At 41.9% G+C, this 27,842-nt stretch overlaps 1 protein-coding gene across 1 annotated transcript in view; it reads right to left on the bottom strand.

Moving 5' to 3' along the window:
* The window catches only part of LOC122811442 (nuclear factor 7, brain-like), a 346,854-nt gene that overhangs the window by 220,249 nt on the left and 98,763 nt on the right, over positions 1 to 27,842 (bottom strand). Inside the window, exon 3 of the mRNA XM_044083288.1 lies at positions 12,525 to 12,620. Within this exon, the coding sequence (XP_043939223.1) occupies positions 12,525 to 12,620 (96 nt within the window). The remainder of the gene's footprint in view (positions 1 to 12,524; positions 12,621 to 27,842) is intronic.

Below are 27,842 nucleotides of genomic sequence, written 5' to 3'. Positions count from 1 at the left end.
ATAACACCAGGCCTTCATGAGCCACATTTGTCTCCTTGAAACACAGGACTAGCAGCGACAGGCAACAGTCACTCGGCATTCTCTCTCAGACAAACTCCCCCCTTGCACCCATAATGCTCCTTGCCTCTCACAAGAGTAAGGTTGCACATAAGGCAGCACATTTAGACAATTACTGTGGAAAGATGATGCATTTGTTGAAGTGGATGGACACAGATCATAAAGATCTAAGCACGATAAAGATGAAACCTTCATATCCTGCATGATCCTGTCCATCCAGTCTCCAGCATAACTCCTACAGTGTCATCAAGACAGAACGCCCTTCGGTATGGTATTTCTAAAGGCAGTCCTGGACCTTGAGATGACACCTGGCTTACAATGTCTTGCACAATATGCAATGAAGCCTATACCATAGCTGTGCAGAAAAGCCATCACTCTAGTGGAATGCACTACAGAGTTTGTAAGGTGATGTTTTGCTGCATGTTTTTCTAACAAACCAAAATACATTCCAACTCTGTGAGCAAAGAAAACAAAAAGTTGATAATTTTTCCAGATGAGTTTTTTTCTTTCAAGATGGAAACATATGATGATCGGCATCTAAGAATACTTGGGGGAAAAAAGCTGGCAGACTTTTAGAAGTTACTTTGTGTTGAATCCTCTGGCATAAAGCCTAGATTAGTGATAAAGTAATGCAACTTTGTGTTTGTGTTATATACAATGTCTTAAAAGAAGACAGAGTGCATTTCAAAGATTCCTTTGGCTGATGTGATTGTTACCAAGTAAGAGTTTTCCACAACATATCTTCAAGTTTGGCTTTGGAAAGGGGTTCAAAAGGAGAGGAAGAAATCAAGTTTTCTAGCATAAAGTTTAAAATCCCAAACTAGACCGGGACCGCTAACAGGAGGTATTAGAGATGAAGAATGCATGATATGGTGAAACTTTGAATGTGCTGCTCTGGGTAGTTTAACCGTTTGACAAAGATATTAGTCAAATGTTATCATTCTGCGGAACAGGTGTGAGAATGGACAGCTAGCCTAGGCATAAACCCAAACAGAAAACTATGTCCATCTGCTTTATTATGTTTTCCTACTAGCCAATTTCTGGAAGGCTGAAAGATTCTGAAGGCTTCCCCAGCAGTGAAAAATCTTATTCATCATCGACTTAGTGACCATTCATGAGGCATAAGGAGGCATCAAATAAGCATAGCACTGCTAAGCTAGCTTGACTAGGAATGCGTGCTGCCAAAATGACAGTCCATTTCCACATTCTTACTGCCTCTCAAAAGCGGTGGTATGAGAGTGTCACTTTTGGTGGTGTACCAAACCATTGTTATATTTTCCAAGTGGATATCAATCACTTCCTAAGGGAAGAGGTGCTAAGAAAGAAAACCCTTATCTCCAGAACATGTGCATCAAGGCCTACTGTCATAGCCTAATTTCTTGAACTGCCTTGCCTCATACAATGCCCCCTCCTCCCACTCTATGGCAGAAGTGGCTATCATGACTGCCACTGTGGGGAATGAGGGAAAGAATGGACAAAGACAGTTGAGCTACCATGGAAAATGGTGGAAACACAATTTGGACTTCCATACTGCTGAGGACACTAGGTCCGAGTTCCGATTCCACTGGACTCGGATGACCAGTGAAGAAACTGCATATGAAAATATAGAAAACAGGGTTGTCGCTAGGAGGCCTAGCACTTTCTAAAGTAACAGCAGCATCTTTGTGCCTGAAAGTGTCAGGAGTACACTGTTCTGTGGAGTGGAATCTCTCTTAGTAAGGCTGGCTAAACAGATTCTCACATCCATGCAGCAACCTATAGAGGTCTGTACTGTGACAGTTCCAAATAGGGCTCTGCAGTGTTCACCGAAATTCACGAGGACTGAATCAAAGGGAGTAAGTGATCCCTAATATGCATGACAGACTCCCTTGTTGCAGCTACTAGGGGCCAAATTAGTGGAATACTTCGGTTCTTCACAGCATTCCGCGGTGGTACAGCGGTAGCGTTGTTACCTCACAGCAAGAGGTTCTCAAATTCGATTCTTGGCTTGGCTTGGGACTGACTTCTGTTTGGAGTCTGCATGTCCTCCCCGCGGTTAGATAGCGTTCGAAAGACATGCGTGCGTACATGGGTGTGCCTTCATTGAAGGTTGCGTATCGAGCTGGCAACTCGGCATATCGTAAAAATCTACTGCCAATCATTAGCGGACCGGAGTTCCGCTGTGGTGACCCCTTACCGGGAAAAAGCCGAAAGAACAACAACAACTTTGGTTCTTCACAGCACTAGAAAGGCTGCTATAGTTCCACACAGTTGAGTAACACCCCCGGGGGCTGTGGCATGACCAAATGGTAGCGATCTAAACCAGTAGTAGCAGACTCCTCTGAAACAGAGGAATTTCCTAGGTGCTTTACCTACCATTATGTGTACGGTAGGTATTCTGAAAAACTGGAGTAAACTGCACTGTGAGCATGCACAATTTGTTTTTTGTTTTACATATGTATTTGGGCCATAGAGATCAGTATGTGTCTTGAGGTGCTCTGTCTTTTTGGAGACTAAAAATAATCTGGAATAAACTCCACAGATTCTCTCGTAAGGTCGTTCCTCTTAGACTGCTCTTTAAGAAGTCTGCTACTACTACTTTGCTTGCCTGCTTTTGACAGAGTGGAACATCTGGAAGGGGAATCCATTCTGAAATGCACTACATCTACTTTGCTTTTTTTTTTTTTTTTTTTTTTACTGGAACACTGCAGCGTAAACTGGGTCTGCTGGAACTTCCTGAATCAAAAGTTCCTTGTACTCCCTTTTGTTTCCAACAGAATATTCTGTGGGGAGTAGAGTACTTCACACCAGCAACACTGATCATTTCCCCTTACTGCTCACTCTTTTCCAGCTTCTTCTTAACTTGAGGACTAATCACTGGGCATCAAAAGAGGCACTGGCACATAATGCCTTGAAGTTTTCCACAAAGCAAGCCATAACTTCTTATGGCACTGGACAACTCAGAAGTGAAAAGTTGTGTAAGATGCTTTAGAGACAGCATGCAAAGCATCTTCAAGGTGGATATTGAGGACATAAGCTTGCACTGTAGTTTTCAGCTGGGTAATTTTATTTAGCATTTGAGTGTTTTCATTGTAACAAACGTCACCATGTGCGTCATAACAATTATCCTGTACTGTGAAGATGGCAGATATGGAAATTTGTTTCCCGAAAGTGGGTCTACAGCCTGAGATTCCGTATCAGAAGTGTTTTTGTGACTACTACTTGGAAGGCTGCAGCTATAATAAAAAAGAGGGAGAGAGTCAGCCTTGGGTTCCTTACTTAAATATTGCCAGTTCTTGGGAGGCTGAAGCTAGGGGAACTTATCCGCCCTCTTCCAAACCAAGTTTTTATCAAGTCCTCTACAAAACCAAGAAAACCACAAAGGTTGGAAAGGGGGACCACCCCAAGAAGGGGGAGAGTGGAACACAAAACTTCCTATAGGACTTGCTCTTTGGGAAAGACTGTGCTGGTAGTCGAGAATCCCTATGAATTATTAGTTCAAGGACATCCCCAAATATGGAGTTGTCACTACCCGTCAGGAATTTTTCCTGACTCTCAGGAAATCAGGGTCTCTATCAGGAAATCCAGAAATTAGAGTTCTTGTCAAGAAATTCAGTTTTGGTGAGTACTTGTAAAGTATTCAGAGTCATTCTTAGAGCTGACTATTTCTAAACTGCATTTCCTAAAATGATTAGTGTTTCACTTGGATTTCCTATTTGCATTTTTTTTTTCAGAATGATTTTTTCTGTGTATCAGCTAGCATCATGAATGATGTGAAATGCATCCATTAGCAAACAGTTACACTAATCAAAAGAATCCTCTTCATACTGAATCTTAAAGTAGTACCTACATTCTGAGCATTCCTTTTTATGGACATGAAACAATGGATTTGTCCTCCAGATAACTGTGCTCTAAGTAGTAAAGCTATACATGCATTATTATCAGTAATACAAAATTTGTAGAAGACCGCAAAACCAAAAAAAAACACAAGTAAAAATGAGATCCAGACCCACAGGAAACTGCTAATAAAATAATTTCATTTGTTTTAAAGTAATCAACACACAAGCACTTTCACCCTGACAGAATGCAGGGCTTTTTCAAGTGAAAATGAATCAACTCCATAATGAATGATTTTGGTAGACATTACGAAGCTCCAGAGTTGTTTGTTCATTTCAGTGACAAGGGCTCCAACATTCTTCATCCCTAACAAAAAAGGCAGAGCATACAACAGTGCCCCAGTGTCTGCAGCTTCCTAGTTACTGCAGACCTACTTCAACTCTGGATTACCCGACATATTTCAAAGACCAGGATTATTCAAATGACTCACCTGTCTATACACCAAACAAAACACAGAAAATGGCTAGTATACACTCAACTAAAAGCGCTTTACAACAAAGGCCAGTTACGGATTTAAATTACTGTTCTTTAACTTCACTGGCTACAGGTTAGCACCACTGCCACATCCTGATCACTCTGGGGACAAGACAGAAAAAAGTAAAGGGACAGGCTCTGGCTCCCCAATGGCCCTGAGGTGGCTTACTCAGGTAATCAGAAAGTGAGTGCATATGCACTTCACCTATATATTTTTTTTTTTACATATAACAGTTTCCTTGCCCTAGAAAAAAAAAAGGTTGCAAGACCAACCAATGTGGAACCTTTGTAAGATCAACAACTTGGGTGACTAGCATCATATGACATTTGGAGGGATACAAAAATACCGCTAATGTCTCAAACACACATCCAAAAACAAACTCCAGCCAAAGGCTGCCCTGAACGTCTGGTTTCCCATGCTCAATGGTCTAAGGGATGTGGCAAGGTAGGATGACGTCTGGATGCAAGAAACCACATACCAGTTTTACAATGCATAAAATACCAATGTGCAATACTGCATTTCAGAGTGTTGGAGCAGGAGATGATGCTCAAGTCGTCAGCATATTGTATTACTGTAGTGAGGGGACAGGAAGTGTAGAGGCAGTTACTAAAGATGTTGAACAGAAGGGGACCAAGAATGCAGCCTTGGGGACCCTGTTTTTTTACTGCTAGGAATGGAGGAAAGGATGATATCCATCTGACAGACTGAAATCTGTCTGAAAGGTAGCTACCCAACCAGTTTATAGTAGAGTTACAGAGAGATTGAGGCTAGTGAGTTTGGAGAACAGTAGGGGATGGGAGACAGTGTCGAAGGCCTTAGAGAAGTCTAGGAATACACAGGAGACTAATTTATTATCGTCCCGAGCTTTATAAATACTGTGTGAAAGATCTTAATGCAGTAGATGTGCTATGTTGAAGATGAAATCCATGCTGGGTAGGGGTTAGGAGATTTTCATGCAACAGTTTGAAGAGCTTTTTGTGAATACACTTTTCAAGTATTTTAGATAGTGGAGACTGGATGGCTGTTACCTGAAATTAGAGGGATCAGTAGAATTATCACCTTTGTGAAGTGGTATAACATAGAATTACTTCCAGATATTTGGGACTGTGTTTTCTTGGCCAAATCTATTTATACTTAGAGACGGAGTAAGCCATCGAATGAGCATCATGTTTCAGAAATGGGGGGGGATAGATTGTCAGCTGATGGGGGGGCAAGGTTTCAGTTTACTGAGAAGTGACCTAATGTAATTAGTTGGGACAGGTGTAAGCGAGAAAGAAGTTGGGAGGGACGTTGTGGGCTTACTAGGGAGATATTGCCTTGTTTGGTTAGCTTTTGCATTGATTCTATACGTATATGTACTGTTAACACCGCTGATAAATGTACTAGAGATACAGCACCTAACGTTGATGGTACAGTGTCAGTGATACATAATAATGAGAACACTGAACATTCCTTCTGTTTTAGAGATGTGTTGGATAAAAAGTTTGAATTTAATACATCTTTTTCTGTTAAGCATTTACAAGGCAATTTGGCTGGACATGATTTAAATGAAACAAATGCTCCTATGCTAAAAGATTTAATTTATTTATTTGAAAAAAAAAACTGCTTAAATACAAATGCTTACAAATTGACAATAGATATTTGCATTGTTGTGTTAGTCACAAAATAGTTCCTCAGGGACTTAGATTTTTCAAATATCCTTTTGGTGTGTTATATACTGATGTGGTTTTAAAAGATTTGCATGATTTTTTTGATGAGTGTGGACTTGGTTTGATTTTAAAACTGATTAAATATAATGAAACGCAGATGAATGGTTTGTTAGTAGATTTAAACAAACTAAATGATGATATTTTGAAAGCTTTGTTGTTTGATGAATACAAATATTTGTACAATAGAGTTTTGAAAAAAAACAGATGATAGGATTAATAAGGTTTTTGCTAGGAAACAGAAAAAGTTTATGAGGGACAAAGAACAATATACCAAAGGTAAAATGTATCCTGGACCTTTTAATAATTTTAAAACTAGAAATAATATGCAGGAATTGGTTCATTCTATGCAATTTGATACAGTTGAATCTAATGATGTACAAAGAACTAAATTCCAAGGTAGAAATAATCATGGTAATAGTGTTCCTAATAGAGTTTTAGATGAACTTGATTCCTTTTCTGAACCACATGAACATTTTTTAGGCCCCAGGAGGTCAGAACGTCTGGCAAACAAAACCAGACTTCCATCCGACTCGAGTTACCCAACAAGTTCATATGGGAACAATTATGGATGGAAAAGTGTGGGGAAGAAGAGCAGATAAACATTAATTCACATGCTGATGGTATAGTTTCTGAATATAAAGGTTTTAAAATCTTTAACTATACTTCTATTGCCTTGGAAAAGAATCATTTTAATTTATTTTCAAAAGGTTTTAAGTTTGTCAAATCACAGTATGGTGATTTGGCACATATTTTAGTAGATTTTAAATTATATCTTAGAAAATTAAACCTTGGCTTGATTCACAAGAAGGCATCGGGAGACAATTATTTTACTAATAGAGGACTAGTGAGGCATAGTACATACAACCCACCCCTTCATCCAGCACTTATTACTTTTGAAAACATTGTTACAAATGAAATTTATGATACCTATATAAAAAATAAAAGAAAAATGGAATATCACAACTTGAGTAAGGAAGAAGAGAAGTTGCTTAATAAATTAAAAACACAGAAAGAAATTAGGATCATGAAACCGGATAAGGGTGGTGGGGTTGTATTATTTGACAATGAAGAATACAACAATGCCCTAACCAACATTTTGTTGGATTCAACTACATATTCCTTAGTTTCACACAATGAGATACAAATTGCATACAGTAGAATTGATTCCCTTTTAGAGGAATATCCTTTGAAAAATAGAGTTGATAAATCAACATATAATTTCTTGAGACAAACACACCCTATCATTCCTCGGTTCTTTGGGGTACCCAAGGTACATAAATCTATATCTGAGCCCCCGTTTATACCCATTGTATCAGCCAGTAATTCTAAAACACATCCACTAGCAGTGTATATACACAGTCTCACTAAAAATATTGCAACTAGGATGGAACATTTAATTAAAGATTCTTGGGAATTTCTTAGTAAATTAAATAAGAATTGTGGTATTTTTAACTATTGATGTCAAGAATTTATTCACTTGTATACCACGGGTTGAGGGACATGAATTTTTTGAGGAAAGTATCCATAAACATTTGGACTTACCTCATGACCAGAGGTTATTTCTGGAATTAATGGAAGTGGTTTTGGACAATAATTATATAGGCTTCCAAGGTGAATATTACCAACAAACCAGTGGTGTAGCAATGGGGGCAGCTTGTGCCCCCATTTTTGCTAATTTAGTGATGTTGGAATGGGAGGAAAGATTTGTGTTAAAAAGTAGTTATAAGGAACATATGAAGTGCTACCTAAGATTTATGGATGATATTTTTGTTATATGAGATGGCACTAAGGAAAGTCTAACCGATTTTATTGATTATTTGAATACTACTACTAATTTTCTTTCTTTCACACACGTTGTCGATGATCATAGTATTAATTATTTGGACATCACTATTTATAAAACACAACTTGGTTTTAAGTCCAGAATTTTTCTTAAGGCCACATGGTGCAATAGTTATTTGCACCACAATAGTTCTCATCCTTTCCATCAGAAAAGGTGTCTGATTAAGGGCCAGGCTGTCAGGTTGGCTAGGATGACCTCTGACTTCTCTGACTTATTTGAAGAATTTATTTTTCTTGGCAAAAAGTTTGAGAGAGGATACCCCAGGGACCTAGTTGGTAAAGTAATGGAAGAAGTTTACGATGGTTGGGGTGCCAAATACAAAGCTTTATTAGGTGAACCCTTTAAAATTGTGGCAGAATCTGACAAAGTAACAACAACAAAAAATTATCAGGGGGCATGTGTTACTGAATTTAATATGTTTTCTGACTTTTTTACACAAATAGTGGAAGCCAATTGGTGTACATTAAAAACTAACAAGGAATTATAGGACGTGATAGGAAATAAACCACACTTTATTTATAGGACAGGAATGAATTTCAAAAGATTTTTTGAAATAGCTGATAAGGAGAATAGCAAAAAGGCAACTAGCTCCTGTGGTAGGTGTGCACAATGTTCACACATTTTTAAGGAAGAATCCGTAAAATTGAACAATGGTTTGGATAGTGTTGTCAAATTTTGTAAAGGTAATTGTTATAGTAGAATGTTGGTATATATGGCTATTTGTACACACTGTTCATCATTTTACATAGGGAAAACCGAAAGGGCACTAAAAGATAGAATATATGAACATTTGTATGACATTAGGATTAAAAAAAGACACCAGTGCCCTATACAAACATTCGGTTTCCTGTGCATCTTTTAGTAGTTTTAAATTTGGTATTATTGACTTGGTAAAAAATAACAATGGGGGGGTGATTTAAAGAATTTATTATTAAATAGGGAATTAAGATGGCATCTGAGACTCAAGGCCAATTACCCCCCAGGTCTTAATGAATACATTAGTATTAAGCCTACACTTATTGAAAAGGCAGCAAAAGTTTAACATATTTGTTACAATACGTTTTGTACATTTACTTTATCCTTAGTAATATTGAGTTCTATCCTATCACAGATCTATTATAAATCTATTACAAATTTATTGTAAATCTGTTTATTCTTATATCTATGAAGAGAGAAATTTTATCCATCTGCGTTTATTTAATATATTTTTAATACATTTTTAATACATTTTGAATATATTCTGCACTTTAATACATTTTGTATAATGTTTATGATATAAAATGATATTATGTGCTTTTTTTTTAAAATCAGTTGGTACTACTGCTTTAAAAATGCTTTAAAAATGGTTTAATTGTTAAATTAATTAAGGTCATTAAGACATTATATATAGTAGGTGTAGCACTGTTATAGTTGTATCTGATGAAGTCTCATTACGAGATGAAAGCGCTCATATGTGGTGGTTGTTTTAAATAAATTTGAAAGAGATTTATCCTACTTGCAGTTTGGAATCTATTTTTATTTTTACTTAGTTGTTTGCGACTATACTAGTGTGATTTTAGATACTGGAGACTGGATGGCTGTTACCTGAAATTAGAGGGATCAGTAGAATCATCACCTTTGTGAAGTGGTATAACATAGAATTACTTTCAGATATCTGGGACTGTGTTTTCCTGGACAAATCTATTTATACTTGGAGATTGAGTAAGCCATCGAATGAGCATCATGTTTCAGAAATGGGGGGGGGGATAGAAGGTCAGCTGATGGGGGGGCAAGGTTTCAGTTTACTGAGAAGTGACCTAATGTAATTAGTTGGGACAGGTGTAAGCGAGAAAGAAGTTGGGAGGGACGTTGTGGGCTTACTAGGGAGATATTGCCTTGTTTGGTTAGCTTTTGGATTGATTCTATAAAGAAGGAATTCAGAAAGGTGGCAGTTCTAGGGAGGAGCTGTTGGGGCAGGGGTTGGGTGATGAAGCGTTACCTTGATGTACTAGTTTGTTTACAGAATACCAGAATTTATGGGGGTTGCAGTGTGGGTTACTGAGTGGCTTCTGGTAAAAATTCTTACCTAAGATGATCTGTTTTTGGTTAAGTTGTGGAGCTCCCTACAGGTTTAAAGGTATTAAGTTTTTTTTTCCATGTTTTCCAAACGCTATCCCTCCTGTGCATCAGGGCATGGTGTGGCTTGAATTAACCAGGGAACACAGTGGCATTTTAATCTGTTTTTCCTAGAGGGGGCCAGGAAGTTGAGAGTCCTTAGGAAGACGCTGTTGGGACAACTTCTTCCAAGGAGAGGTCATTGAAAAATGACCAGTTGAGGAGAGCATCAGGTTAACGGTCTCTATGTTAAAATTGGTAGTTTGTGGCATTCTTTATATTGGTGTTTTTTTTTGTTTTGTTTTTTGCTGTTGGGAAGAGAGTGTCTTTGTACAGTGCTGGGAAAAGGGATCACTAATGGAATCAGGCAGGGTGATGGGGTATTGGTAAAGATTAGGACTGGATGTCAGGATCCATTCTAGAGTAGTGCCAGTGTTGGGAGTTTTTCAGTAGATGTGTGGGGGTAGTGATTAGCTGGTAGAAACCAGAGGTTAATGCTGGCGCTGGGAGAGTCTATGGTGAGTGCATTCCAATCTATATTGACACTGCCCAAGATGACAGTTTCATAGGAGACAGCCTGTGAAATCCAGGAAAGGAAGAGTTCAAGAGTAGTGATGTTATTACCTGGGGGGTGGGGAGGTATAGATGGTAGCAATGGCTATTTTTTTGTACTTATTTAAATTACACTGACAATTAAAATTTCTGCTGGATGGAAATTTGGTGGAGAGATCAAAATGGGGGGGGGTGTTTGGAGTAGAGAAAGGCTACACTTCCTCCTTTCTTCTTAAGTCTATCCTGCCAGAAAATACTTTAACCACAGAAAAGAATTTCAGAGTTGTCAATGTGTGGTTTTAGCCAAATTTTGGAGAGAGTAAGGATGTCAGGTGTGTGCAACGAGATCCAGGAGTGCAGTGTAGAGAAGTGACTGTTTAGGACACTCCATATGTTAAATGATATAATGGATAAAGTTTTGTATGATGTGGAGGACATAGTTTGTGCTATGGAGTTGGGTGGAGGTTAGTGGGGAAGAGAGGAGTTGCGGGTAAGTCCTGGGTTGGGATGGATATCACCTGACAGTAGCAAGTTTACTGAAGGTAACTTAAATGGAGAAGGGGTTTTACTCCAAACGTAATATTTAATTTTCATAGAAGGAGGGTGCGTGTGTATTGGGAATATTTTTATTTTGTGCAGGGTGGTAGTGCTGCAGTCAAAGAGAGGGGGATGACAGGGAAGGAGCAAGTGGTTGTACAGTTAGTAGAAGGGAGTGTAAGAGTAGGTGCAGAACATTTGTTTGTAAGTGTGCAGTGGTATGAGGTTATTATAGAAAGAGTAGGAGAGGTGAATAGATGAAGTAGAATGGTGTTTGAAAAAGGTATGAAATAAATGTATAGTTATGAGACTGGTAAGTAAAAATAAAATAAGTAGTGAGAGTTGCAGAGAATGGAGAGACAGGCTCTGGTTTATTTTAAATGGGAGGTGTTTAACAAGAAAAGAAGAGGTTGTATAATGGGAAGTCATGGGATGAAATTAGGTGTGGGCAGGGTATGTGGCCATTAGGGTGGAAGCATAAATGTAATGAGTGCAGGGGGTGGTGGGTGGGAATGGGGGTAGGGTAGAGAAGCGGAGTGAGCCCAAGCATAGTGAGGGTGAATGGAGTGGGTTGACCCAGGCTGCAGGTATCTCGTCTGCCAGAACCAATCAGTGAGACAGTGAGGTGAACCAATGAAATATTTGAAAAAAATGAGATATGATCAAGGTACCATCCCTGCAGGATGGACACCCTCAAAAAGCAACAGTTATAGCAGGCACAATTTATGATATCCTAGTTAAAATAAAGCTTACAACAGGGGTGAAGATTAGAAAGTTACATACAGTGCTAGTTGACTTCCTGAGGGACAAGATTCTTTTGATAGCAAAGTACTGTTTTACAGTTCCTTGTCACAAGGTGAGGGTCAGCAGGAGACCCATGCAGGTTCCAGAGCTTTTGCAATCCACCTACGTAGGCAAAGCAGTGAGGGTAATTCTACAGAAGAGTAACAGAGAACAAAGATCAGGTAGCTGTTGGGAGATGAAGACAAAAAGTCAGAAAGGAGGAGGATAGCAGGTAGGGCAGTAGGAAATATGACAGGCAATGTGAATAGAAGGGGAAAGGATAGCTGAGAGAGGGTAATCAGGCCCAAGCTGCTGCTACAGATATAATGAATGATCTAGCCAAGTTCAGCTGCATATGTATATCTTAGTTACCCTTCTAGAAAGGGAATAATGGATTTCCACCTTAGGGAATAATGGATTTCCACCTTATAAAAATTTTTAGGTGTGTATATAAAGACTCACATTTCCCTACTTCTGCGCACCTTATAAATGCAAGTATGGTAAAGTACAGATAGATTACTGGTAAACAGACTGCAATGATATTCCAATTTCATGTGAGTGGACAAAATTTGTTAAGCAGTTTAAGACAAAAACGTACTGGAATCGCATTGAGCTGAGCTTCAAAGTTTTCTATAATCGAGTTCTGCTGGTCTCTCTTGTGGGACAGATTCTTCAGGGATTTCTTTAGCTGCTCCTACAAAATGAAGAAAAACACTATGAAACTTCATTTCCCATCTTTCCTAGCCCTTGCATATCCAAAAACAGTCCACATACAATATACCTCTTCTGTCGAGTGACACTTATTGATGCTTAACAAAATACTGAATATAACAGTAATGGTCAGTGCAGGAAAAGCAGCCACCCCAAACATTAAGACTCTGGACTCAGCAACACCAACACCAAACGGTAAATGCACAAAGTATACTCTGAAAAGTGGCTTTACTCCAGGGAACCACTATGCACCACACCATGGAGTTACAAAGTTTCCCTAGCTGTCACACACACCTTTAAGGAACACAATTACACATTACCTAATGGCACAATTTCAATACAACACTACAGCTGCACTATTCTGTCTCATACAAAACCATGTCACTGCTCATTAATGTGTTACTGTGTTACTCACTCATCAGTTATTTTGTTATACTTTATGTCCAGTCATTGCTGACATCAAGACCTCATTTACTTCCCTGTGCTCCATCATTTTCTGATGCCACTGCCTGAGGCAGGCCTTAATGTGATCTCTCATTTGGTAGTTGAATCAATATGGCTACTGGGCTATACACTGCCCCATAACAAGGGATAAGGAGCATGTGTACATTGGTCAATCAAGTTTGTTGCTGAATGATGTTTTTACTTACAATAGTCTGTCACCTGCTGGGTGGGTAAAGCTACCATGGGGTGTGCAAAGAGGGCAATGCAAGGCTCACACCCCCTGAATAGAGATACCTTACTTATCACCTCAGTCCACACAGAAAACAGTCCCAGTCTACACAAGAAGCCATGATGTCAGGTGCCCTCCCCCTCCCCACATGCTGTCACACCCTCTCCCTTGACAGAGGTTAGCATGTACGCACCTTGTCATTCCTTTCACATTTTCAGTTCCACTACTGCAGAATCCACTAACTGAACTTCAATCGAGGTCACAGTCACGACTCCATCTCTCTATGCCACAGAATAGACTGATCAAAAAAACTAAATTACAAGTCCACATATTGTGTATTTCAGCGAGAACATAGTAAACCAGTGTTTTTATCTCAGCTATCAGGAAGCACATTTCTAAAGTCCTCTTTAGAAAGGAGCAGAAAATGAATATTCAAAGTACTCAATATGTAAATCTGTCTGGCTGCCTCTAGAAGGTGCAAGGAGACAGGTGGGGAACATGCTCAGCCACATACTCCACAACGTACTCCTCCATGAGCAGATACAAGTAGACATCCAAGAAAAACAAAAGGATATAAAGCTATGAACCTATAAACTCAAACACTTACGCGAAAACCCTCGGTTTACGAAAGTTTGAAGGAATGCCCAGTTTAAGGGCAATGAATGACCAGAAGTAAAAAAAGGTACTCATTGCAAAAAGGCTCCTCAAAAACCAATAGGAGAGCATTTCAAAGTGATATAACAGAAAAAGAAGTTATGTCTTACCATAACATTCCATCTGTGTTCATCTTCTTTCATTCATCACTGATGGGTTTGGTTCCGAGCCTTCAGAACCAAGTCGGCCTATTACCAAGCTTGCACCACCCAAACAACTCTCAAGATAAGCTTTTACCCAGAATGACCTTCTCCCTGTTACCTCAGATCGAGTTTGCTGAAGATAGAGAAGTAAAGCAAAGGCCACTTCTGCGCAAATGGCCTAGTACACCATTTGGATCCAAACATCCTTCAGGAGCCTTTGGCGGGGGAAGGGGGGTGGGATGTGATGAATGAATGATGACAAACAACACAGATGGAATGTTATGGTAAGACATAACTTCTTTAGCTACTGATGTTAATTTTCTTTCCATTCATCACTGATGGGACAGAATCCCAAGCTACCTTGAGGTCCATGGGCAGCCCTTATGGAAGAACATTCCAGAGTACCATGGAGCCGAAGGCAGCGCTCCCTCGGGAGAACAAGTCCAATTTGTAATGATTGATAAAGGTACAAGGTTAAGCCCAAGTGGCTGCTGAGCAAGTATCATCTATGGAATCCCGGGAATGGAAAGCTACAGATGTTGTCATAGATCTAGTGGAGTGAGCTTTAACCTTTGGCATAGGTTCTTTTGTGAGGGGAATAGATAAAACGTATGCAGTCCCTTAGTCATTTTGATAATGTAACCTTGGAAACAGATTCCCATTCTAGGCCCAGAAAAGGAGATGAAAACTGTTCAGACTTGCGGATAGGCTTGGTCCTGTCTAGATAGAATCTCCACTGCCTACGTAAATCCAAGGAATGTAGGTAATACTCTCCTTTATTGGAAAAATTCAGAAAGAACACTGGTAGGTCAATGGTCTGGTTAATGGAAAAATCAGAAATAACTTTGGGGAGGAAGGATGGGTTAGTTAGGAGTGATACTCTGTCTTTATGGATGACAGATAGAGCCTCTTGATACATAATGTCTGCAGCTCCGTGAATCGTCTGGCTGATGTGATGACTACTAAGAACAAAGATTTCAAGGACAAGAACTTTAGGTCATACTTTGCTGCAGGTTCAAAGGGGGTTCGAGTCAAAGACTGAAGGACTAAAGTGAGGTTCCATGGTTCCACAGGCTGACAGGAGACCTGATGTGAGATGTTCCCTTGAGAAAGGCTTTGCATAGATGTAAGGAAATGAGAGGGGTGCCTTCTACACCATTGTGGAAATTGGAAATCATTGCCAGATGTACTCGCACGGTAGAGGCAGAGGCTCCATTATCAAAAAACATAGCAAAATACTGCAGCACTGCAGTCACTAGAGTAGAATATGGGTCTAGCATGTTATCCTTAGACCAGACGGAGAACCTCTTCCAATTATCCTGATATAGTTTTTCTTGGTGGATGGTTTATGAGAATGATGTCCCGAAAGGGTGAGGTGAGATTAGCTTGCCTGGCAACTAACAGAAGTGAAGAAATCAAGCTGCTAGCTTGAGGGTGGGCATATGTGGGTGGCTCAACCCTTGGAGGTGAGTAATCTGATCTGGAAGAGGGCCCAGAAACCACGGCGAGTATACTAGGCGAGACCGAAGGAAGGGGAACCAAACTTGTCTTGGCCAGAATGGGGATAGGAGGATCACCTTGCATCTCAGCCGAAGAGCTTTCTTTAAGAACTGTGGGATAAGTTGGATGGGGGGATAAGCATAAAGAAGTCCCGTGGGCCAATCATGGATCAGAGCATCCCTCGGGAACTCCCCCTCCAGGGGCAACAGGGCAAAGTAGCTGCTGCACTTGTTGTTCGCTGGGGAGGCAAAAAGTTCACAGCAAGGCTGGCCTCAATGGCTAAAGATTTATGTTGCCACTTTGGGATTGAGGGACCACTCTCATGAGAGGCAGGAGGATGCATCTGCTCAGTTGGTCCGCAAATTACGTTGGAGCCCCCTGGGATATGGGTTGCTCTCAGAAAGCGGTCAGAAGCCATTGCCCACTGCCAGATTCTCATGGCTTCTCGACACAGGGGTAGGACTTGGTTCCTCCTTGTTTGTTGATATACCAGACCTTGTTTGTTGATATACCAGACCACCGATATATTGTCTGACTGAATTACAATCGTCCCAGAAGGAGGGGAGAACCGGGCGAAATGCCTGCAATGCTAACAGCACTGCTCTCAGTTCTAGAACGTTGATATGCAGGTTGGCCTCTAGGGTGGACAATGCGCCTTGGACTGTCTTTTCCTGGAAATGCCCCCCCACCCCCCACCCGACCAGGGAAGTATCTGTGCTCACAATGGCCTTGGGGCGAGGAGACTGGAATGGGAGACTCCATAGTTCTGCATCTGGCCTCATCCACCAAAGAAGGTCCTGTCTGCAGGAGTTGGTTATATAAATCTGAGAACCGAGGGGTTGGTAGTTTGGGAACCACTGCGAAAGTAGCCATTGCAGAATTCGCATGTGCAGCTTCCTGAAGGATACTATCGGGATTGAAGCTGCCATGGAACCTAGGTACGGAAAGGACCCGGAGATTTTTTGTGCCACATTTTCTCACTCCTCTGATTCCTGGAAAAGGAACGTTAAGGGTTGGAAAACCATAGGCCTACAGCAGACAAGGTCTTGCTTTCACCTCGCTAGCTTGTCCTTCACCCTGGAGCCACACAGGGACAATGCTTCGATGGGAGCATTCAGAAAGGAAGACTTGAAGGGATCTGCAAGACGTCTCATGACAATGCTTGAACCAGCCGCTCTAGCTGCCCCTTCGGTTGCATGTGACAGCAAACCCATGGAGGAGTTGGAGATTGAGTTGCGAGCTGCGAGGCAACTTTGTCCCTTACCTTATCAGACATCTGCCCTGTGAGTGTTCCAGAGAATTCGGAGATCAAGTCCCTCTGGAGCCTCGTGAAATGTGCCAAGTAGTTCAGAGACCATATGGCAAAGGTCGCTGATGCATAAACTTGCTTCCAAAGTCTGTCCACTGCCTGGGACTATCTGCTGGGTGGACAGCAGGACTCTCCTCAGCCAATTCCTTTTATTTTGGCCGTCGCCACCACCATAGCATCGAATGGTAACACTCTGGACCAATGCGGGTTCTCCTCGTGCAGGGAAAGAATTCTGTCTGGTCTCCAGAGGGATTGCCTCAATGGAATTGGGGTTCTCCCAAGAACGCTGCCCAATGAGCTGGACGAGATCACCCAAAAGGCAGGTGGCTGGGCGCGAAAAGCCTGCAGGAAGACGACTCCTCAGACAAAGGGTTGGAGGGCTTCCAATCACCTCTCTGTTTCAGCATTTCAAGGATGTCTCCAAAGGAGACATCATCAGGAGTTGACCATGGGGACCCTTCACCATCATCGTAATCAGAGTCCTCGGACAAGTCTACATGCTTCCTCTTGCACAATCTCTTCCGAGGGGGATCCTCAGTGGAGGACTCGGAAAAGCAGGTATCCTGAACAGTGGTGTCCTGCGGCATCTCTACCTGGTGCCCCGGGGAGATGTAGCTCAGGGGGCGAGAGCTGGGGTTCAGAGTGCTTCCAGAAGCAAAAGCCCTTTCCATCGTACAGAAAACAGGTCTGCCTGAAGAGGGATGGGAGCCCAGAACTGAGAAAGACAACCTCGGGACCAGGGTCACACCCTGCTCCAACAAACCTGCCACCGCGGATGGAGCCTCAAGCAGGATCGGTGCAGACGAGACAACCGGCACCGAGGATGGAACTGAGAGCACACCCGGAACTGTGCCCCAAGACGAGGAGCTCACTCCCCAATCCCAAGATTGAGGAAGGATCAGTTCTGCAGGAACAGAGGATCAAAGGGGCAAACCTGGAGTCAGGCACCAAAGTGGTAGGTTCTGAGAAGGACGTTGGAGCAGAAATCTTCAGAATTGGAATGGTAAAAGGAGGAAAGTAAGACGGAGTCCATGGAGAAACCAACTCCAGTCCTGAAGACGGATGGGTCTTAGAAGGTGTGGGTATCACCCTGGCTGCCAACAGCTGGTCCACAAGACGCACCACATTAAGTTCGGACAGCTTCCTGGTGGATCTACTGGATACTCCAAATGGGAAGTCAGGGCGATCAATGAACGGGCTATACATCTGACCCAGAATGGATCTACGGAAGGAGAGTATCGGGTCCGTGGTGCAAGGTCTGCTGGCACCGATGTCTCAAGTTGTGAGACTAGGATCAAAGAGGTCAAGTTCAGTTTAGTGGAAACAATTCTCTGTGCCGAAGGGACACTCCTGAGCCAAAGCGGAGCGTTCCAATGTCATATCAGAGGTAGGCACCAAAGGAATGCACTGAGCCGGAGTTGTCACAGGTGCGAAGTCGTAGCAGGCGTGGTGAGGTCTATCATCAGTGCCGGAGGCAGAATCGTAGCGAAACAGGTGCTGATATGGTAAGTTTCGTAGTGCTCAGAGCCAACAAGGACAGTATGCTCAGAGGACAACTTTAGAACTTTTGGTTTCACGGGCTTATCTTGATCACCTGAGGGTGAAGAGGGAACTGAGTGGGGCCTCTTTTTGTCTTTAGTAGGACGGGTTGAGACCTCCATCGCAGAAATGGCATCTGAAAAGGGAGGGTGGCCTAATGGTTAAGGTGTTTGCCTTACAAACACAAGGTGCAGGATTTGAGTCTCACAAGGGATAACTGGCTAGGCTTAAAAATGGCCCACAAAGACAGTTAGCCTAGTACTAATCTATGAACCCTTTCAGTATCAATTTATTCTTGCTCTCATTCAGAGTGCGTTGACTGAAGCTTTGACAAATGCCACAGGGAGGTTGCACCAAAAGATGGGGCACCCCCAAGTAATACACACAATCATCGTGAGAATCACTATTAGGTAACTTGCCATCACATGAAGTACAATGCTTAAACCCTGAAGTACCCTTCTTATCCGACATCTTGAAATTGAGGAAACAGGCTAGCACTTCAACAACAAAATCGAAAACGAGCCTTTTTTAGCAATGCAAAGTTCAAAACCACACAGTATTATGGATATACATAAACAGAAACTACTATTGAAAGCACTAACAGGTTAGGAAGGAAAGGGGGAATACCAATTATGGTATTGGAGGAATACCACAAGGGTAAGGAGAGTGGCCCGTACCAATAATGGTACTTGAAAGTTTACCAACTGGTAGAAAAATAAGAAGGAACAAGATCCAACTGTAATTTGACACAAGAAGGACTAATGCTAAGTAAAGGAAGAAATTTCAAGGAGTTTTTCACACACAAAAAATCAAAAAAGTTTTCACTTGGCTGAGAGCTCGGCTGAAACGCGGCTTTACAGCAAACCAGATCTGAGGTAATACAGAGAAGGGTATTCTTGGTGGAAGCTTAGCTCGAGAGTTTTTTTTTTTTTGGCTGACACGACCTTGGCAATAGGCCGACTCGGTTCAGAGGACTTGGAACCGAACACATCAGTAATGAATGGAAAGTAGATTAACAACATCAGATCAGTATTCAGCAAACCACCAGATCTATGAGGAGGAGATGGCCCTCTGTGGGTGTAGTTAAGAAAGTGGCCATAATCCACTAGAAAGGCAAGCAGAAGACCAACTCAAGGCAAAGGGATTAGACAGCAGAATTTTGAAGTGCCAAATTGCAAAAGAAGTTGCTAATCCTGTATTGTAGATCAAAGCTCTACTGCATCACTACGCTATGCAAAAAAGACAAGGTCAGGTATATATGGCAAAATGAGCAGATAATTATGCATTAGCCTGATAAAACATTTAGAAGCAGTACAACTTCGATAGAAGAACACCATCAAAGATTAGCTTTCAGAAAGTTGGCAAAAGGCAGCACGGACCCACTTGGAGAAGGCCAGTTTTACAGATGTTAATTCAGTCCTACCTAGAGCAAAGGAAGCATATAACTAGTTTGTCCTCCTAAAAACTCATATACCCACAAGAGAGTTTTGGACTGTAGTTCAGATCCAAGGAATAAAAGGGCTCTCTTTCCTGAGTTCACCCCACACACAGTAAAACAGGTGGCGAGTAGTCTGGTTAACAGAGCTTTTATAAAGGAGGAGTAAATTTATTTATTTATTTCAGTTTAATGACCAGGAAGTCCACTGGGCCAAGAAGAGCCCATTTTCAGTGGAGGCCCGGGTAGAAAAGCTCCAGTAACAATGTCAATAACAATATCAGAAACAAATATTTAATAGCAATAATAAAAAACATGCACATCAAACAGAACATGTAAGGCATGATGATAGTACGATTAAAGTATGAAGAAATACACAAACATGCGTATATAGAGTATCTGTAGCAATAGCAGATATATATTCAATACGCATATATACATTCTGTAAGCAGAGTAAAACTTGGTAAGAATGTACAGATGCAGGATTTGTGCGTCAGTGAAATGATGGGAGTTCAGAATGAAATATTAGAGATGACATTCAGCCATAGGATGTTGTCCAATGCTGGGGTAAGTTAATACATGCTTCTCGTGCTGAAGATAAGTTAATTACATAAGAAGAGACTGCTTTTGGTATAGGTTGGTAGTAGAGACGGTAAGCTTTGTAAGGAAATGCTACAAGCACACAGGTAATTCCATAGCAGAGTAATTTCTAGACAACAGTAAGAGTATTTACATGGATGGAAAACAGCAGATAAGACGAGGGTAGAAATGCAGTCCCACAGGTAATAACATGAGTGTAGAAATGCAGTTTAGCAGTGATGGTAATGTTATGTAAGTTAGGAGAAATGTCGGATGGTGGTAATAAGCAGATTTCAGGAGTAGAAAGGGAGTGTCAATAAGGAAAGGCTAATGGGTTCAAGTAGGGAAAGAGCAGGGGAAAATCCATTTACAGGACAACTAGGAGTGTAGGAAGGATTTGAAGTTGGAGAGGTTTGGAGTAGTTCGAAAGGGGGGGGGGGGTAGAGTGAGTTCCAAAGTTTGGCTAGGGAGTATGAAAGCAGAAAGTGGCCTGGGGGCTGGGAAGGTTTGTTGACTTGTAGGAGGTTTTGGTTTTTCAGATCGTAGTGGGCGGTTTGGAATATAGAGGGTTAAGGTGTTGGACAGAGCACGACAGCTGGATGGCCTGAAGATAAGTTTGTGGGCTGTGATGGGTTTTAGGAAGTTAGGGTAGTTAGGTAGTTCTAGCCACGGTAGGGACTGAAGGGAGTATGTGGCGAATGTGCTTATTTTACTGTAGCAGGATTCTAGTTTGGACTGTAATCCAAGTTGAAGGTTGGTGAGCAGGGGAGCACCTTATAAGAGAGAGGGGAGAAGGTAGGAGGAGGCTAGGGCTTTTCTGGTGGAGGGGTGAGGAAGCGGTTGTGTCAGTACAGGAGAACTAGTTTTTGATGAGTTTTTTTGATGGCAGTTTGAATATGGATGATGAATTTTTTGTGCTCATCAATGATGACACCAAGCAGCTTTGTATGTGATGCAATTTCAATGGGGGTGTTATCCTGACTTAGTATATAGTGAAGGAGATATTGTCAATGGTGGTGGCTCTGGAGGGGGTGAAGATCATTAGTTTAGTTTTGGTTGCATTTAGGGCAAGGTGGTGGCTGTGCGCCCAGGTTTCTGTTTTTGTAAATGCTGACGTTTTTTAACAGTAGGTCAGAGGGGGAGTTAGCAGTGCAGACGATTGTAGAATCATCTGCATACTGAATTACTGAGGTGTTTGGGATGGAGTGGTGGTAGTTGTTGATGAATATGTTAAAAAGTAGGGGGCCAAGAACAGATCCTTGGGAGACACCGGTGGGGGTGGGTAGAAAAGCAGAGATAGAAGATTACCATTTTACAGCTTGATGTCTTTTGGAGAGGTAACTAGAGAACCAGGCTAAGGTAGAGGGATACAAGTTGAGATAGGAGTATAGGGTGGGAGATGGTGACAAAAGCTTTGGATAGGTCATGGAATAGGGTAGATACTAATCTGCCAGAGTCATGAGCATAGATGATGCATTCCAGGAAGGGCAGTGCTGTGGCTAGGACGGAAACCATGTTGTGTGGGGGTAAGTAGGTTATTGTGTGCAGATATGACATCAATTGTATACATTTCTCCAGAATTTTTGATAGTGGGGAGAGGATAGTGATGGGCCTAAAATTGGCGGTGTCATAGTTTTTACCTCCTTTATGGCTATGTAGTCCAGGAAGAAGGTGTTAAAAAAGTGGCTGTTTCTAGGTCAGTTAGGTTGGGGTTAGGGCAAGGGTCATCTCTGTTACCAGGGTGGAGGAGAGAGGAGATGGTGTTCCAGAACGTTTTAGGGTTGGTGGAGTGCTCAGATTGGAGCTTGGTGTAGTATGATTTGTGATCTCTAGCTATTAGTTTTTTTTTTTTTTTACGGTATTCTGGAGTGGTTTGAATTCTAACAGGATATTGGGCAGTTTATTATTACAGTACTGTTTCCATTTTTGTCTCTGAAGCATGGTTTGTTTTGTTTCTTGATAGTCAGGGACAGATGATGGATTTGATCCTTTTGGCTCCGAGTGGAGCAAGATTGTTTAGCAGATTCAGAAAGGTTTCATTAAAGTGGCTGACAGCGTTGTCAAGGGGTAGGGTTTTTAGGGGGGAACCAGTCAATTTGGTTTAGACAATCAGTGAATATTTGTGGGTTGAAATTAGATAGGTTACGAGTTTGAATGTAGTGATGCTGCTTATGGAGTGGAGAAGGGCGGCAGTCAGCGAAGGCTGGCAGGTGGTCACTGACAGGGTTGGGGAAAATACCGGAAGTTGAAATGTGGTTAGGGTGGGATACTAACATCCAGTCGAGGATGGTTCGTAGGTCACCATTTTTCTTAGACATAGTAGGAGAGTGAATGATCTGGCTGAAATTGAAGAGGTTGACTGCTTGAGAAGGGAGTTTTGAGAGTTGATAGTGGCCCAGTTAATATTTACGTCGCCGAGGATAAAGGTTTCATTTCTGATATTAAATGAGAACCAGGAGAGGATGTCTTCTAGTACTGGAATGATGTTGTTGCTTGGGCGAATATATATACAGCTGCTATGCATATGGATTGTTGATTTTTAGGTGGGCTATGGTTAATTCGGACATGGAAAATTTTGGGATGGGGTTGGTAAATTACTGGGTCTATCATTACGGATCATTTGGTAGCCGGGAGGCAATATTTCATTATCTTTTATGTTCGCCTTAAGCCAAGTTTCTGAGACAGCAACAACATCAGGGTGATTATGCGAGAGCCAGGCATGGAGAGTGGGTATTCTGTTACGTAGGCTGTGTTAACTGTGATGAAGCTAATGGAATTTGGGGTGCTAATATGTGGGGAGGCATGGTTGGATGGGGAGTTGTTGGGGCTGGGGTTGGGATGGTTATCACCACAGAGAGGGAGACCAGGAATAGTAGGTGTTTTATGTGATCTACAGTAGAATGGGGTTTAAGGTAGGGGTAGAGGGTGGATTTGTTAAGGTGCGAGTGGTGGGGATGGTTGGGTGAGGGTAAGATTGGAAGGATTTTGGGCCTATAGAGCAGGGTGGTGTAGGTGGGATAAAGTTCTGGAGGTAAAGAGGAGAAGGGGGTGGGGGGACTGTTGGATGATGGATGTGTAGTGTGAAGGTAGGTTGTGTGAGGGGTGTGGAAGTTGTGTAAGGTAGGAGAGGGTGGTTAGTAATGCTAGTACTGAGCAGTCTAGGTGTGGGATGGAATGGGTAATATTGTAGTTGCTTGTGTGTAAGGTGGTGTGGTAGGATTGGTGGGAGGGGCATGTGATTGGATACTGAGAGTTGTTGGACGAGTTAGGGATAGATAAATGTACAGTTAGTGGGGGTGGATGGGAATTGGGGGCAGGGTAAGGGAGCGGATTGAGACCAGAGGGTAGAGAACCCGCAGTAGAAGGGAGCGGAAAAAGTATCAGTGAGTGCAGGCAAGGACAGAACACAGTTGCTTGGGTTACAGCAGACAGGACTGAAGTGTAGGGAGTGGACAGGCAGGAATGGGGTAGTGGCATGAAGTTTTAATTTATTTCACAAAGTGGAAGAGTTGCCATATCTTAGGAGTACTGTCAGGCTAGCCATCAGTAAAACTCCTTGTACGGGCTTAGTTGCTAAACGAGGAGGGGAGTAACGGATCTCTGCTGCCCCTTCATGGGGAAATTGTAGTGATACAGCAGACTGGACAAGACAGGGGGGTAGCCTCTGTGAGTGTACACTCTGTCGGAGGGCGCTAATGCAAGGCTATATACAGTGGGTTACACAGCAAGTAAATTGGAGGCGCAGAAAAAACCCACAGGAGCTTACAAGCACCTAGGCAGAGAAACTTTTCTCCTGGGGGAAGACTTGGTCCAACCAATATGTTCAGTGTCACTAAGTCTTGATTGGGTTTCTGGGGATGAGGGAGTACCGACCGTGCGGGGTTCCTTGGCAGGAGGGAGTACAGACCGTGCAGGCTGGGAAAAAAGCGCACAAGAGGTAGTGTTATTGCTTGTGAGGGAGTGTGGAAAAGTAAGAGTATGGAGGGTGTAGAGGGAGAGTGTGGGTGAGTGTAGGTTAGTGAGAGAGGTGAGTGGGCTGGAAAGTATGAGAGGAATGGCTGGAATAATGTGTGCAGAGGGTGAGGTTTTGTAGTAGAAAAAAAAAATTGCAGAAGTGCAGAGCAGAGAGCTGTAAAAAAACTGAGAACACAATATGCTTCAAAATATGCAGTTCAAACTTCACAGATAGCACGGGAGAGATGCAGTAGTAATGTCTGACAATATACAATGCTGATGAACCATAAATAGCAGCTAAGCGATGCACACAATGTAAGAAAATAAAATCTCAGCACTCGTAACTAATATCACAGGACAGCAAGCAATACGTGGTGCTGAGTTAACTAGGTGGGCCACACAAAGTAAATTTTGAGGCCAATGTGAGGTACGATTCAAACCAGTTAATTCCAACTGTAATTTAGAAGTCACTGCAATGTGCGACTCACAGCTAGTTCAGTATTCAATAACACAGCTATGTTCAGTTGGAGTAGGATAGGCAGTTAAAACTCCTTACCATCTTACACTTTACACATGTATCAAAACATTAGCAGAGGAGAGAAGTTAAAAAGAGCAGCTTACTGGCATGCACACAGCTGTATAAGACAGCTATTAAATAACACAGCTAGAATCAGTTACAGTACGATAGGCAGTTTAAATGCCTTACCATCGTGCGCTCTACACATTTAACAAGAATTCAACAGTGGAAATAAAGTGAGCAAACTAGCGCCTTATTGGCGTGCACACAGCACAGTAAATAGCACAGTTACTGTAATAACACAGTAATTTGCTTTTGGGTAGGTTCTGCAATTACAAAAGTTCATCAGCGTGCCCACTGCTTAATGCACATAACTAGTAGAGTAGAAAATAAATTAAGCAATAGGGTGCCTTACCGGCATGCATACTTCATGTTGGGACTACAGGCTATCCTACAGAGTGTATGTTCCTTTAGGAATGCTAAATGCTCTAATATTCAGTGCTACAACATGACTGCAAAGTTACATCAATGGAAGATTTCGGGATGAACTAGAGCACCTCTGAAATTTCCTCCTACAAAATAAACAGGATAATAGGATACAACTCAGACAAGACTGATCAAGCTCTAGTACAAAATGAAGAAGTTATTGCTGTTAACACTGAAGTTGTGAAAGAAAACTGGGTCACAAATCTTATGGATGGCAAAACGCGGGCTAGAGAAGAGAGCATAATCCTACTGCAGGGAAAATATTATCAGAGTTGCCCTTAGACACAGTGCCTTCATAAAAGGTATGCAGAATGGGAGGGTGATGCCCCCGGACAAGGGGCTACCAGGATATCATAAGGGCACATTTAATCTTTGTACAGTGTTTGAAACATTAACAAGGTTAGAATCCTTTCCGAAGGCAGGACTTATTGATGCACTATATTTGCACATACAGGAAAGTACTACAACGGATGCCCCAACCCTTAACAGTTTCCCCAACAACTATACTAAAGAAATCACTCCAGAACTATCATGATGTTTTGTTCGGTCTGCAAGACCATTTCAATTTCAGGACTACAAACTGGTGTGAGAAAGAAAGCCTTAAAGTGTCAGAATACATGGCTTCCCAATAAAGCTAGTAGGCATGGTTTCTTCTCCAATTTGATGCATCAAACTACATGTTTCAGATCTCAACACCTGTAAGTGAAGCTACACTGATAATTTTGCCATGTCAAACTGACATTTGGACCAACCTCACAGCTATCAATCCCAGAACTGATATAGAGTCCCTGGCTTGTTGGCAAGCAGACTGGACAGAAGAATCTACCACAACTACTCCCCACATGCCAATCAGATTCATTAGCAAGTAAAGCGGGGGAGGGGGGTCTGCTACTGTGGCATGCTGTCACAGGAGGAACAAGTCCCCTCTAGTTACCTTCAGAAGAAGGCACATAACTACACATTACAACTGTTGATTACGTTCCAAGTTGCGAGAAATAAGACTACTAGCCTTGCAGCTGGTCATGTAAGCACTAGAGGGCCCAGGCTCCATGCTAGCTCCTCTACAGCCTATAAGGCACAATGGTGTAATACAGAATTTTATGCAAGGTGTAAAGGTATTTTCTCAATTTCCTCTTAAGGCAGCAGTCAGTTAATGGGGCAAATAGAAGAAACTAAAAGAAAGAGGCATCTATGATGGTCACCTTTCTGCCCTTAGCAATAGGTGCTAGGCAGAGCAAGAGTCCCAGTACACTGCCTGATTCATTCAGACACCCAAGTTGTCCTTTTCTTTCTCTGTAATGTCATGTCCTACCCAGCCTATTAGGGACCCTACAGTTGTGGCTATAGCCACCAGAGAATTTAGATGCCCCTTTTCTTTGCTGTCAGTCAGCTTGTAGCTCTACTTACAACATCACTGACTAGTTGACAGTGAAGAACAGCACAGTTATGTAACTCAAAATCTACAATGATATGGTGGAAGACGCATTCAGTTTCCAAAACTTTAGAACATCTAAAAGGCTAGGCTGTTTATGCCTATGATAAGAAATCATTTTAATACAGTAGCTGAAGCAACTGGGTCTTGGTCCACACCTGCCAGTCTACAGGCAGATTAAGAAAATGCCCACTTCTCTGGAACAGGGCCATAACATCCAGATGTTCAGAGTTTACCACCATAAGCTTTTAACATTTGCTAATGAGGGAAATACAGAATCCTAAATAGCGCACTTCAGTCACTTGCTGGGTCAAATAATTTGGCAAAAAATACAATGTAATTTAAAAAAAAAATGATACATGGAGCACAGAAAGAGGAGAAAAAAAATGAAATCTACATATTGTACCATTAGCAACAGATCTGTTTTAGCAGTTTTACCTCCATCATGTCTAGGATCAAGACTAGCAGGATCATCCTCATTCAAAGCTTCCATCTTACCTTTGCCCTCCCATTACTCATAATCCTCTGTGGTTAATGACGCCTCTCCAGATCTATAAAAGCCCAAACAGATCAGAGTAGTATACAAAACAAGAAAAAGGAGCAGAGAGAAAAGTTCCCAAACAGGACAGCATCTGCCAAACCCCTAGGTCAAGGAAAGGGGCTAGTGACAGAGATAAAACTCCCAATGCATACTTCTACTGCTACGTTAAGTTCACAGGTTGGTACTAGGCTATCAGCCTTAAGGGCCTATACAAGCTTAGCCATAATTCCCTGGCTATTTCTTCCCACAATATTTACTTCCTTGGACCCCTGTCTAGCAGGGGTGCATGACTTTTGTATCCATCACTGAGAAGTTTCTCCCATCTCACTTCTAGGAGAGAGTCCCAAGCTTATCCTGTTGAGGGAAAACTCATGGAATACCTGGAGAACAGCATCTCCAAAAGGCAGACCTTGACCTGGAGATCATATCCAGCATGCAGCATC

The sequence above is a fragment of the Protopterus annectens genome, chromosome 9.part0 (assembly GCF_019279795.1).
Source record: "Protopterus annectens isolate FY-2018-M chromosome 9.part0, PAN1.0, whole genome shotgun sequence".
Lineage (NCBI taxonomy): Eukaryota > Metazoa > Chordata > Ceratodontiformes > Protopteridae > Protopterus > Protopterus annectens.
Note: the sequence above shows the minus strand (reverse complement) of the source record. Positions and strands in the feature narration are given on the sequence as shown.